General features: G+C 40.9%; 1 protein-coding gene across 9 annotated transcripts in view; it reads right to left on the bottom strand.

Annotated features, from left to right (window-relative positions):
* The window catches only part of VPS13B (vacuolar protein sorting 13 homolog B), a 1,297,298-nt gene that overhangs the window by 708,850 nt on the left and 573,199 nt on the right, over positions 1-15,249 (bottom strand). The window contains exon 20 of one of the 9 annotated variants that reach the window (XM_073550465.1): positions 10,442-10,608. The exons of the other annotated variants lie outside the window; for them this stretch is intronic. Coding sequence (XP_073406566.1) covers positions 10,535-10,608 — 74 coding nt within the window. The 3' untranslated portion in view covers positions 10,442-10,534. Of the gene's footprint in view, positions 1-10,441; positions 10,609-15,249 lie in introns of those variants that run through there. 9 annotated transcript variants of the gene reach the window in all.

The raw sequence follows: 15,249 nt of genomic DNA on the forward strand, positions 1-15,249 counted from the left end.
GTCATTTACATGTTTTTTGAGCCTCACTACACAAGGAGGTGTTGCTTATTGAAAATTGTGTATCATGATTATAGCACAAAAAATGAGTCTAAATTCAGTTACGGTAATCAAGAAGTGACATAAAATTAGACAAGCGCGTATGAAGATTTGAGTCACTGTAATAAATTTGGCATTGTTATAAATTTAGTCTATGGTAAGAGAGATGAGGAAACTCTGGTCCGCAGTTCTAAGCTGCCTAAATGAAAAAATAAAGGGTTAGATTCATCATTTGCGTTTATTTCATTCACTTTTCTTTCTTATGTCTTGTGGTATTCATTGACCTTTTTGTGCCAAATTCTTCAAAATGGCGCACTTGGATCTTGACTGTTCCAAAAAAAAAAACATAAATGCTATATTTTTGTCTTTAATGCAAAAAAGTCGCAAAATTCAAGCAAAGACACAGAAAATCAACCCAGAGGTAACTAGAGTACATTTGTGCAAAAAAAAAAAAAAAAATTGCAGACTTTTTTAAAAGATGCAATATATATATATATGTATATACCAATGGCGCTAAAGCGTACAACCACAGAGCACAAAGCAGCAAGTATTAAGACAACACACCACTCAGATTATCTCCATAAAAATAATAATAATAAACCTTATATAAACTTGCGCTGATTGAATGTGTCTTGGTTAAAAAGAGATATCTCATGAAGAGATCTGTTACCTTTACTGGAGCTAAAAACTGGCGAGGCAGGGAGAAAAGTCTTCAGAATACAGATGGATTTCCAGGTCCTTTCCCAAAGATACTCCCCGACACAAATGTATAAAAGGTTACTGGAGCTAAAGGGTACTATCTCCTAGCATGCCGCCGTCCCGGCCGGTGACTGGCGTGCAGCTGGAGGTGTGTATCGGCCGGCTGTGAGAGTGCCAGCCGCCGCTTGCAAAAGCAGGCCTGCAAGGTCCGAAAACGCTGAAGGACCTTGCGTGACGTCACAGTCACGTGGGAGGTCACGTGACAGGCAAAAAAGCGCTATGAGGCGCTGATGGGGCCAAAAGGCAATGGCAAATCCTACGCGTTGCGGAATTCACTGATTCCGTCTTCAGGGATGGCCCCCTAGGACAAGAGGAACCCTTATATAGCCTCCAGTATATAGCCTCCAGTGATAAAGCATTATGTTTATACATTAAAAGCAAATAGCTCAATTTCGCTATTTACACCGTTTGGGATCAGAGTATTCAATTCAAATATCCATTTACTTTCTACCCTGGACATCATTCGACACGCTGGCATCAACCCACTTATTGTAGTACTAATTCTCATATTGAGGAAAGCCATGTCTATTCCAGACCATTTAACCCATTGGTGACCCTCGAAGTGCATGGACAGGAAAATTCTTCTCTTTTATCCTCTAGTGAAAGATTTTCGATCCATTTAACCTCTGGTATGGACGATATCAATGTCGATAATGGACAAGAAACAGCCCATATACAATGTGGGGACCCCAATGTAGAGAATATACTACTCGGGGAGACGGCGGTAACTGCATCCACACCGGTACCCGCTATTACCACCCAAAATAGATTTTATCCTCTTGTAAGTACCAGGGCTGTGGAGTCGGTAAGCCACAGTTGCGACTCCGACTCCTGGATTTTATCAGGCTCCGACTCCGGCTCCGACTCCTTCATAAATGGCCAATTCATAACAACAAATTTACTGTTGTAAAATATTAAACATCGTGCTTATTCAGTTTCTCACCATCATATAAGTAATCAGACCACTTAGAGCAAAAACTACATTTATTAGAATACAATTAGAATATAGCAAATAACTTTTCTAAACTTTTCTAAACTGTAAGTAAATATGCAATAAACACTTTTATGCAGTTAATAAGAAGAAATCTATAAATTTGTCCTCAGAAAAAGTATTGCCTCTGTCAGATCCTCCTTCATGGATGCCCTCAAATCTGATCTAATTATTTTGAGAGCAGAGAACAACCTCTCTACACTAACTTGTGTTGGTGGCAAAGCAGTAGCCACTCGGGCAACATCTCTGACAATGTCAGGACACAGAGGAATCGCTTGTTGCACTGTTATTTTTGATGAACGGTCAAATTTCTCAATTTCTTTTAGGGCACATGAAAAATTCTGCTGAAATGTACTGGCTGTGTTCCTTGATGGGGATGACTCTTCTTCTATGCGGGAACGCTTTGCACGGTCCTTGTGATCCAAATATTTTTCGAAATTAAATTCATCAGTTGATGATGAGGGTGAAGATGTGGCAGGACGACCAAATTCTTTTTGTTCCTCCTGACTGTTCTGCAACCCTTTCATCCTTACTGCTATTTCAAACAGAGCTTCTTTTCCTTTACTTAGCTGTTGATCATCTAGAAGAATCCGATGCATTGGGTCTACATAAACAGCTGCCAAAAGAATGTTATTTTGTAATAGTAGCTCCTCTCTCCGTTTCATTGATGTAGCAATGCCACTTGCAATTAACCCTCCTCTTTGGGACAGGCGAAACATCAGGTTCTTCCACTCCTTTAAGAAAATACCTGGAGTTAAGTCCTCTGCTTGTAATTTTTTAGTCACTGTAAATGGGTGCTCTAGCAATTTTTCCAGCTCAGTCACCTGATTCCACTGACTTTCATTTAGCGTCAGTTGAGGGTTAGCCATGTCTACAAGAAAGGTTTTCAGTTCAACCAAGCGCTGAATCATTAAGTACTGCCCCATCGTGTGGCTTGATCAATAATTGCCCCTTTTCCAGCACGTCTCTTCAAAATTGAGTCAACTTTAGGGGTTCTGGCAACAGTAGCCAATTTTCTCATCTTGCCAATCAGTGCAGCAGCACGTCCTTCTTGCAGACTGTCTCTTATAGCCAGCTGTAGCGTATGCACAACACAGCGCATGTGATGAATGAAAGAACATATTGACACAGTTTCAACAAGATCATCTAAACTATCATGTTGCTGTTCATCTGAAGCAACTTCAGTTTGCTCCTCAGTTACAATACTGTGTTCCTCTATTTCAAACATTTCTGTGTCTGTGGACCCAGAATGTTCTTCTAGCTGCTGGTCACCATCATTACTCTCATTCATTAGCTTAATAGTACTTATCATATTTGAAGCATTGTCAGTTACGACAGAAAGAACTTGCTCTTTTTTAAGTTCATAGTCTTGCAGAACCTTTTCCACCAAGACCTGGAGAAACTCACTGGTGTGATGAGCTTTGGTGTCTTTTACTGCCAATGTCTTAGTAACTATTTCATTTTTGTCACAAACAAATCGGACATTGATGGCAAAATAGTTCACTCTGTGACGTGTGCAGGCATCCATTTTAAGAAACAGAAAGCGTCCCTAGAGAGTTTTTTTTAAGTTCTTCCTTTTGTTTAAAAGCTTCTTCGATTACTAATTTTCTAATACTCTCTCCAGAGAAACACCAAGCTTGCGGGCCATTTCCCCATTCAGACACATAAAAGCTGGTCGTGAAAATAATGAAATAGGCACACTATCCTTTACAACAAGCTCTATGATCTGTTTTTTAAATGTATCTACTGTCATTGTCACAGTAACTTTGTCACTGACAAAATATCTTGCAACTGATGGCTGCAAAGTTCTCTGCTTTTTTGTTTGGCTGGAAGAGCTGGGCACTGGTTCATTGGTTTGGATGCAGTCTTTTTCATCCACTGCTTTCAGTACTTCTGGATGAAAGCGCTGTAAATGTCTCTTTAGATTAGAAGCTCTGGTAGGAGCATTTTTATCTTTGCCTGAATATGCACTCATCTTGGCTTCACAGCATTTGTTTTCATCTGGATCATTTGTCATACACTGACAGAAGTAATGTTTTCTATCTTGAGTGATGGTGAAATGTTCAAATACAGCTGATTTAATGTGATGCTTCTTTGACATTCTCAGGTTTTTAATTCTGCATTCACAATCCAAATGACAATTGTTTTTCCTAAAAACAATTGTACAAAATTATTGCCAGGTCGTACAACTGATATAGTGGTCAGTAATACTGTTATTATTCCTCATGTACTCACAGTTAACTGATTCAAAGTTTGTTAAAAGGATAATACTTCTTACAGTCTTCCTCTTCTGAGTAGCAGGCAGCTGTGAGATGCTTGGAAGACGCACACCTAGTATGATCTAGTCTAGAGGAGGAGCTTTACTACTAAGAATTTGCAACACATTTTCACTTTCAGTTTCATACATTGTAAGTAGGGGGGTTGGGGCAGCATGAGGTTAACCAAGTATAAGATTAGATAAGGGCAGTGGAGAACAGTGACACACAAGAAGTAAGAAATGTCTATCTCCAGCAGAACTGCTTATCACTGTTGTTCATAGTTTGATAGAACATATATATTTGAGTAACATTTATAAAATTCATATGAAAGTTCAATTATGAAATATTAATACATTTTTTTTAAAGCTGGAGTCGGTACATTTCTACCGACTCCAACCAAAACTAACTCCGACTCCACAGCCCTGGTAAGTACAGTGAATCATCCTTCTACTTCTAATAATAATCCCAATCAATTACCCCCAGCCCTCAATGAGGGTTCTCTTCTCACAAAAAATAAACCTAAAAGCCATTTGCCGTTTTTTCAGGTGGGTCCAAGAAAATACGGCAGAGGGGATGTAGGGGCAGGAAATTTACCAAAAAAAAGAACAAACAACAAACACCAGAGGATCAAATAAGCCATTCAGAACAAAAAAATTTTAATCTTAGTGACTACAGTTTAAATGACAACGAGAAAGGCTTACTGAGTAAAGGCCTCAAATTTGCACCCAGTGTGGGTTTCAATAAATTTCAGGCCTTTATAGGTATCAAAACTTTTATGAGGATATTAGCCATAAAAAATTTTTATATGAAAAAAAGAGTGACTTCTAGCGAGGTCACGAATCCGCTTGAAATTATAGACCCTTATCAGCATACTGGTCTAAAGAAGATATCCAATTTCAATCCGATTCAAGAATACTCAGAAGCCTTTGAGGCATTTCAAAATAATGTGATACAGGATATTAGGAGTATATCTGACAAAAGATGCAGAAAATTTAAGTATAATTTATCTAGTAGAGAACGTTCAGCTATTAAACGGCTCCAGACAAATCATGCAATCACAATAAGACCGGCTGACAAAGGGGGCAGTATAGTGATTTTGAACACTTCTGACTATGAGGAAGAGTCTTTGAGGATACTGTCGGATTCACGCACCTATGAATTATTGGCCAGTGATCCTTCAGAAAGGTACCTTGCAGAAATGCAGGTCCTCATCAAACGTGGTTTCGATAAGGGGTATATAAAAAAAGAGGAATTTGACTTTATTAACACCACTCACCCTAGGACACCATATTTTTATTACATCCCAAAGATTCATAAGAGTTTGATAAAACCCCCGGGCCGACCAATAATATTGGCTATTGGTGGCCTGACAGCTAATCTCTCTAAGTTTGTGGACTACCACTTACAGCAACTAGTCCCTGCTCTTCCAGCCTATTTGAAGGACACTACTCACGTTCTACAGGTTCTAAATACTATAGAATGGAAAGATCATTTCATCTTAGGGACTTTAGATATAACTTCCCTTTACACAGTTATTGAACACGAAAAGGGTTGCAAATCTGCGGAATTTTTTATGTCAGAGGCTAAATGCTTTCCTAGTGACCAAATTGCTTTTATTGTCGATTGTATTTATTTTATACTCACCCACAACTATTTTTACTATGGAGCGAACTACTACTCCCAGAAGTGGGGGACCGCTATGGGTACCAGATTCGCGCCCAGTTATGCAAATCTGTATGTTGGTAAGTGGGAACATGAAACCATCTTTCCTGAGGGCAGGCTGCGCGCGAATCTGGTACTCTGGCACCGCTTCATAGACTATATTATTTTTATTTGGTCTGGTGGGCCTACTCTTTTAACTGATTTTATTGATGAATTGAATAAAAATTGTTATTTTTTAAAATTCACTGCAACTACTAGTCTCACGGAGATCAACTTTTTAGACTTAAAAATCTTTATTGAGGATAACACTATTCAGACACAACTATTTCACAGAAACCGCGGAGACACCATCACGTGTTTCTCAACGCAAGCAATGACCAGCCAGGTCTTTGCCCGGGAAGGAACAACCACGGGAAGGGCATTGCTCCTACCAGCCAGTTTCCTACTCCACACTGATGAGGGGCAATACCCCGAAACAGCTGTATGTGGATGGATACCATGTTTTGGCATAGGTGGTTTCCTTCATTGGAGACTGCCCTTCCCGTGGTTGTTCCTTCCCGGGCAAAGACCTGGCTGGTCATTGCTTGCGTTGAGAAACACGTGATGGTGTCTCCGCGGCTTCTGTTTTGCATGTTTTACATATTTCCCATAAGGGATGGGGGCAGTGCTCTAGAATCACTGCGTTGAGAAACACGTGATGGTGTCTCCGCAGTGTCGGATGTTGATCTCCATGAGTTCATTCATCCTCCTTTTCACAACTATTTCACAAACCCACTGATTCAAACAATTATATTTCGTTAGAAAGCTGTCATCTCCCAAGTTGGCTTCTTAATATTCCAAAGAGCCAATTCATACGGGCTCATAGAAACTTCTCCAAGTCACAGGACTATTTAACTGAGGCTGAAACTCGAATTAAAAAATTCTGTCAAAAAGGTTATGATACTCAATCCCTGCTAGCCACCAGGGAACATATTGGGAATATACCGAGGGAACAATTCCTCAGACATAAAATAAAAAATAAAGAAAATTTCAGTATAGACGAGATTCCCATCATCACTCAGTATAATTCAAATAGTCAAATTCTCAAAAAAATTGTAAATAAACACTGGGGTATTTTGAAGAATGATAAAACCATAGGGGAAGTTCTACCAGCTCGCCCTAGGTTTGTCTTTAGAAGGGCAAACAATTTGGGCAACCTGATAGCCCCTTCTATTTCAATATCTAAATCAGGCCCCAATTCTCATTTACAACAGCAATTAAAAGGTATTTTTGCCTGCAAAAAATGTGTATCTTGCAGAAAATTAGGTAGTAAGAAACAACTCTCTATTATGAATAAATCCATGGAGATTCAGATTCGTGATTTCATCACCTGTGACACGAAGGGGGTGATATATTGTATCACATGTCCATGTGATAAATTATATATAGGTCGAACGATACGTCCCCTAAATGTCAGAATTGGGGAACATCTACAAAATATTTGTAAGAAATTCACAGGTCACCCCCTCTCTAACCATTACCTTATACATCATGGGAGCTCCCTAAGGGACACTAAGGTGACTGGGATTCAAATAGTTAAAAGAAGCATTAGGAAAGGTAACTTCATCCATCAGATGTCCAGGGTAGAAAGTAAATGGATATTTGAATTGAATACTCTGATCCCAAACGGTTTAAATAGCGAAATTGAGCTATTTGCTTTTAATGTATAAACATAATGCTTTATCACTGGAGGCTATATACTGGAGGCTATATAAGGGTTCCTCTTGTCCTAGGGGGCCATCCCTGAAGAAGGAATCAGTGAATTCCGCAACGCGTAGGATTTGCCAATGCCTTTTGGCCCCATCAGCGCCTCATAGCGCTTTTTTGCCTGTCACGTGACCTCCCACGTGACTGTGACGTCACGCAAGGTCCTTCAGCGTTTTCGGACCTTGCAGGCCTGCTTTTGCAAGCAGCAGCTGGCACTCTCACAGCCGGCCGATACACACCTCCAGCTGCACACCAGTCACCGGCTGGGACGGCGGCATGCTAGGAGGTAGTACCCTTTAGCTCCAGTAACCTTTTATACATTTGTGTCGGGAGTATCTTTGGGAAAGGACCTGGAAATCCCTTTTTCAAAAGATGCAACTGATGAATCAGTCAAAAAACATCTGGAAACCCCAAACCTCATCCGCAATGGAGAATATAAAACAAAATAAACAGAAAAATACATATAAAATAGACTTAAAAAAAAGACACATTAAAAGAAGAATACGGCACAAATGAAAACCAGGTGAAAAACAACAAAAACAGCACATAAAGCGCAAAATCAAAAATGAATTGGACCAAAGTTCCAGTAAATGTGTCACCAAAGGTAACTTGTCAGGAAGCGATTACAGCTCAAAGTAATGTCATGTAATGTATACACAAGGCACTTTTATGCTGATTAAATCCATATGCCTTGATTGTAGAAATCCATTTTTGAAGTATCTGAGAAACCCAGGGCTCAAATCGCATTTAAATGAGTTGCAAGTGCTTTGGGTGTGACAAGACCCTTACCTCTCTCCCGCCATGCCTCCCTATTCCCTGGCCAACTCTTTCCTCCTGTGTCTTACTGACAAGTCACTCTTGTCTCAGTAACCTGCCTCCACTGGCCAAGATATTAGACAAGTGGCAACAGTGTTGGTGCAAGAACCTTATGACGTCACTAGACCCAGTTAATCAATCAGCACATGAGCGCTTTACAGACATAATCGTTGTCCCCATTGGGGCTCACAATCTACATTCCCTATCAATATGTAATTTTAAAAGGAACCCAGAGAAAACCAACACAAACATGGGGAAAACAGACTCCTTGCATAGGATGTCCTTGATGGGATTTGAACCCAGGACCCCAGTGCTGCAAAGAGTGTAAACAACGGAGTCATCTTAATAAAAATATTCGTAAGTACATTGCATCCTGTAAGGTATCGCTTATTATTCATGTTTGGGGGACACTCAATTGGCAGCAGATTAACAAGGTCCAGCACGGGTTTTTCACATAAATAGTCCATATGGTTTATTATACAGCATAAACCATAAAAGCATGAAGAAAAAAAGTAACAGTTATGTCAAACAAAAGAATGTTCATGACAGAGCTACGCTCTGTTAGACCTGTGGTCGCACAGGCTGTGCCATGTCCAGCACGCAGGCTGTCGCCTAAACACAGTTCACCCTGTCCGGGGTTACCTCTTAGTTACTCCTCATTCAGGATGTCCGTTCCCCTCTGGGGACTGTCCAACACACACAGGCCAAACCAGGTCCGCGGCCACAGCATGTGCTCTTCAGGAAGGCAGCACACCTTTCAACACCTAGGCCTTCCGGGACCTTCAACATGGCCCAATCAGATCCATGCACTCACTCCATGTGACCCACCCTGGTCACATTATATGGTACATAACCACACCCACAGGTGAGGTATGGATCACATGGTCATGACCTCACTAAAGGTCCTATTCCACACAGCCACACACACATAGGCTTTACTTTGGGCGTTCAGACACACACCCCTGGGGTGGGTTTGTAGGTGACTGGTCCCACCCGTCTCACCAAGCCACCTGGAAGCTTTCCCTGATACACTGTAACAAAACCTCAGCAGTATATCTCTGCTGATCAATACATATTCCAACTTCCATCACAGGGCACCCACCTCTGTGATAAATATGGGTCATTTACAAACCTTCAGCTCATCATTTCCCCATCACAATAATGGAAACGCCTGTATGCAAGGCCTGGGAAGCCCATACAGCGCCCCCTAGCTGTCACAGCAGTCACTGCACCACAATCCTTATGATCTCCATCCTCAGTCCTCACTCAATGTCCTCTACAATAATGATACAGGAAAGATGTATATCTTTGTACCGTGTTAGCCACGAAGAGACCTGAGTAGTCTCGAAAGCTTGCAATGTGTTACCATCTTTTCAGTTAGCCATTAAAAGGTATCAACCACTGAGGACTCTCAATCCTGAATATTTCTCTACAATAATGGAGAGAAAACAATACACTGTACTTGTCTGAGCAGCGATACAAGAAGAAAATAACAGATCCAAGCTATCCGATTGCCCTACAGCAATTGGAGCCTCAAGTGGAGTAAATATTTGGATACAGCCTCGGAGTTTATTTTTGGAGTGGAGGGTTATTATTATGCATTATGTTCTCGTCCATTGTTACTAATTCTACTGCACCAGATGATTATATACAAAGTACATGGGGTCTACTCACAATGACAGATATCATACCAGCAATTGACTTACCGTATACACAAAGTAAATATTCCTAAACCGTAAATAGTCTGAAGACACTTGTGACCTGTGGAATTTGTGTTAGAAAAGGCATTTTCCACATACATCTTAAAGAAAATCTCAGCCCTAATATGCTGCAGTCACAAACTTTGCCTACGTTTACTATTCAGTATCAAAGTAAAATGAGCTCCCAAAAGTCATAACTTTGGTTAAAAAAAAAAATTTGCAGGGCTTTCGGGCTTTTTCACACATTGTATTTTTGAGGCAAAAAAAAAAAGAGAATATTTTACTGTGGCAGCAAAGTGAATGAGATTTCTGAAATCTCCCGTACATACTACCGTACTTATCTTTTCCTCCCAGACTTGCAGTACTTTCATATCTGTAGTCAACTCTTTCAGCTTTTTTTTGCAGTTTTTCACCCATTCAAATAGGAAAAAAAGCTTTAAAAAAAAATGTAAAAAAAAGTGTGTACTTAAGTAGTTTTTTTCCTGTCAAAAGGCACTTTTTGTGCAAAAATCAATTTACAAAATTTGTCTAGAAGTTGTTGACAAAACCACTAGAAATTTTGCCGCCTACTGCTTCATTGCTGTTGATACCAATCGGTAGGTGCAGTGACGTGTTGTAGGTGGTCGATCCCAGCTGCAACCTGTAAGTAAAATCAAGCGGGGCGCAGATCAGAGGTGGCAGGATATGTTAAGTAATGCTTATTTTGTTAACCAGCAGCAATAACTTCTTTAGCAATTACTGCACCTTCTGATATCCTTACAGGCCACTAACTTACCTATCTCTGTCTAGTTTAGAGAAATCACTTCCGATTGTCTATTCTGGAACTATGAGATACCGGAGATGGGTCAACTGCTCAGACACCTTAACTACAGAATAAAAGAACGAGTCTCTCCAAACGGCACAGCATGTCCATGCGTTACAAAGACAGCTCGGGGTTTCCAATAAAGTCAGTAAAGCAATACTCTTGTAAAGGTACACAGTAAAGTAATTGAATAGATGTCAGCTTCCTGAGGGTCTCATCAGTGGCCTACTGCCAAGAGCGAAATACCATGTGGCCTCAAAGAGGCCAGTGCGATGGGAGGGGATGCGCCCTACCACCTGATGCCTCATCAGGATGCAGAGACAGATGAATACAATGGTGGAACAGAGAGATGCCCCTGCTCCACCATTCAGCCTGTGCGTTTGAGTGGTTGTGTTTGAGGGCAATGTGTTGCCTCATAATGTGTATGGGGAAACCGTGGGGACTTCATATTATGGATAGGCAAGTATTGAGAAGCATCACTGTTGTTGCTTTTTAGGGGGGGCAATGTAGGGGCTTTAACGTGTGTGAGGGGTATGCACTGAGGTGGCATCATAATGTGCGAGGGGCACTGAGGGGGCATTAGGTTGTATTGGGGGACACTGTGCGGGCGACATTGTTAGGTGCACTGTGGAGGTATTCCACTGTCACTGTATGGGGACGGGCAATGTGGGGGCATCATATGCTAGGATCATTGAGGGGGCATCATACTGTGCTTATAGGGGATATTGTTAGGGAGAATTCACTGTGGGGGCATTAGATTGTGTTGGGGTCACTGTGGGCATCATATTATGTGGGGAGGTGCGCTCTACAGACATCATATTTTGCTGGGATCACTGAGGGGGCATCATACTGTGTGTATGGGGGATACTGTCAGGGCAAATTGTGTTGGATAATTCACTGTGGGGTTTCATAACGTATGAAGGAGCATCATATTGTATGGAGGTCGTGAAATATCAGTGAAATGAAAAAACTAAGGTACCTCAGTACTGGTTTGTTTGTGTGCAATATTAATACTTATCCCTCTCCCAGTGTAAAAGGTGGAAAGAATGCCCTTTTGTGACAATACCTATCATGGGGCCCCATGACTTCTATGGATGCCCCGGGGCCCAATCATTCATTTTCAACCAGTTCTGTTTTCTTAAGCATTCAAGTAACTCAGCGGCTTGAAATAAAATCTATATTTGTTCCAAAGATGTGCTCCACTCAGCTGCTTTACTAACAAATGTGCATTTTAGAGCATTTGACATGGGAATGCATGCTGAAACCAGCTTTTGATTTTTCCCACGCAGATTTAATATTTGCAGAATATATCAAGGCTGTGTGCGAGTGAAATTTCCATACATGATGTTCAACAGGTGACCATATAAGCTCACAAGTGGTGCGCAAGGGCTCTACAGACGAAGGTGGGAGATGCAAAGCTTCACCCTGACATTGCCAATGCAAATATTTTCATTCGACAAATCTTGATTAAATTCTGGACGCTGGCCGGCTTCGGCTTCCTACAAAATATTAATCTTTAGCAAACTCAAGCAAGCTGAGGGAATGCTCTGGGATATATTTTATAATGATTCCCATATTGTGCGCCTGACAACCTCTCTTCACAAGATCTCACAACATGCCAGATATAAAATGAACACAAACTGATTCATGTCTGTTCCCCGCATAAGATATACAATACACATGTACATCATCATCCATACAGAGCTATAAATTATACATATGTTGTATAATAAATGTATTGCACTCTCTATACCAGCAAACACAGGGCCACTTATACACGAGCCGATGAGCTGCCGAGAGGATGTCTATCAAAGGGATGCCACTCGGCGAATGTTTTACATGTAGTAATTATTGTCCCAAGTCTTCATTACTGTAGGCGGAAAATCCCTGTTTGCATGAAGGGATGTACTGTCGAAAATTGCAGATTTTTATGCCAGTACATAAGATTTCCAATCAGTGCTCAATTGTCAGAAGTCTGCTCCCTGGGAAATTTTACACGGGCAATGATCGGGAACAGGTGCTCCATATAAAGGGATTGACCATTACGTCTACTTATGTTAAAAACACTTTGGGACAGTTTTTAATCTACCATACCTATCTTTTTCTTCATGCTTTGAAGGAATATTACCGCTGCAGGCAATCAATGGCTGCTGCCGGACGAGGAAGCTAAGCAATCGGTGGGGAACATTGGAAGTACGGAAAAGTGGTAGAAGCAAAGAGTATGTGGATTTTTTTTTTTTTCATTTTAACACTACAATAAGTCCATTTTATACCAAGTATAAATACGGTAGTGGACAACCCCTTTAGCTTTACTATAGGTATTTCTGAAAGGATATTTTCCAGTTGACTAACCAGAGGTAGAATGGTGGATTTCAACACATGGGAAAGGACATACAAGATGTCGTGCTGATTAAGTAGTGGAGTTGGCAGAAGTAAGGTTATGCATGACACAAAGGTTTCAATATCTCTGAAGAATAGAAGCGAACATTAATCATAAAGACAAATCACCCAAAAACAAAATAAAGAAAAAAGTATTAAAGAGCAAAATTAAAATATATACTAAATATCAATTATGTTTTATGCATTCTGGTAAATCCCAGTGTTAACGTGCCAAACATAAAGATAGCAATCTTGCCAACTATGTCACTGACCCCCCATGGGTTGTGGCTCTTTATTCCTTTCTTACAGACCTGCCAAAACTGTCACAGACTGAAAAAGAAGTCCAATAGGAAACAAGATCAGCAATTCAGAAGAATCCAAAGCAGAAATGTTTTAGATTAAGGATTCTATGAACGTCACTGCAAATACGCGTCCAAACTTTACGCTATTTGTGCTTTATACATTATGTGCAGACATGCCACATTCCTGGCAAATACCTTTATTGTCTCAATTCTTACTCGAATCACATCATACTTTAAGCCCTCATACATATTAGACCAAAGTATGTGAGGCCAGCAAGATCACCGGAATGGGCCAACAATCTAATATCTATGGGGGCTTCAAATTTCTCCTCCGAAAGATCATGTTGTAGGAGGAGAGGCATCCAGTTTGCTGAATTTTAGCCGGCGATCATTTTGTTTTGATAAATTCTGCTGAGAACTTTCGTGGAGAACACAGCTTAGGCTGGTTTCACATTTGCGTTTTTTTTCGCGGTAATTTAGCGCTAAATAGCGCATGCGTTTTTTTTTCCTATACTTTGCATGGGATGCACTTATGTGCGCTTACACATGCGTTTGTACGCGTTTTACCGCGCATGCGTTTTTTTGCGGTATGCGCTCAGGCGCACAAAATGCAACTTGTTGCATTTTTTGTGCGTCCGATTTGCCTCAAAAAAACGCATGCGCGCGCAATGCGTTTTTTTACAGCAAGACACCCATTATAAGTCTATGGTGAGCATATGTGCGCATTGGCATGCTTATGTATGCGTTTTTTTGCACATGCGTTTTTTTTTTTACCATTAGTTTAGACAATGGAATTTAGGGGTTTGGGTAAAGTTAGGGTTAGTTAAGGGGGTTTAGGGTTAGGGTCAGGGTTAGGGTCAGGGTTAAGTATGGTTTGGTTAAGGGTTAGGGTCAGGGTTAGGGTTAAGTATGGTTTGGTTAAGGGTTAGGGTTAGGGTCAGGGTTAGGGTTAAGTATGGTTTGGTTAAGGGTTAGGGTCAGGGTTAGGGTTAGGGTTAAGTATGGTTTGGTTAAGGGTTAGGGTCAGGGTTAGGGTTAGGGTTAGGGTTAAGTATGGTTTGGTTAAGGGTTAGGGTCAGGGTTAGGGTTAAGTATGGTTTGGTTAAGGGTTAGGGTCAGGGTTAAGTATGGTTTGGTTAAGGGTTAGGGTCAGGGTTAGGGTCAGGGTTAGGGTCAGGGTTAAGTATGGTTTGGTTAAGGGTTAGGGTCAGGGTTAGGGTCAGGGTTAGGGTCAGGGTTAGGGTCAGGGTTAGGGTTAAGTATGGTTTGGTTAAGGGTTAGGGTTAGGGTCAGGGTTAGGGTCAGGGTTAGGGTTAAGTATGGTTTGGTTAAGGGTTAGGGTCAGGGTTAGGGTTAGGGTCAGGGTTAGGGTTAGGGTTAGTAAAGTCATGGTTTGGGTTAGTGTGAGGGGCCACCTAATGTTGGAAAAAACACAAACGCGGTAAAAACGCACTAAAAATGCACTAAAAACGCATACAAACGCATACAAACGCTGCGTTTTTTTCATGCATGCTCATAAAAATGCTTGAAAAAAACGCAGCAATTGTATGCTTTTGTATGCGTTTTTCTATGCGTTTTTTTGCGGGAAAAACGCGCTGCAAAAAAAAGCAAGTGTGAAACAGGCCTTAGCCAGGCCATGCAAGTTCCTGTATATGGTGGAGTTGGCCAACTGCTATCCAATGTGTGTGGGGGTCCTTTTCACATAACTGTATGTAACCACAAAGTATTTCTGCTGTGCACTTCCCGCAGAATAAATTAGGCAGATGTATAAGTACAGTCGTTGTAAAATCCTTCACGA

This window comes from Dendrobates tinctorius, unplaced genomic scaffold (genome assembly GCF_039654945.1).
Source record: "Dendrobates tinctorius isolate UK_male_01 unplaced genomic scaffold, ASM3965494v1 ptg000165l, whole genome shotgun sequence".
NCBI lineage: Eukaryota > Metazoa > Chordata > Amphibia > Anura > Dendrobatidae > Dendrobates > Dendrobates tinctorius.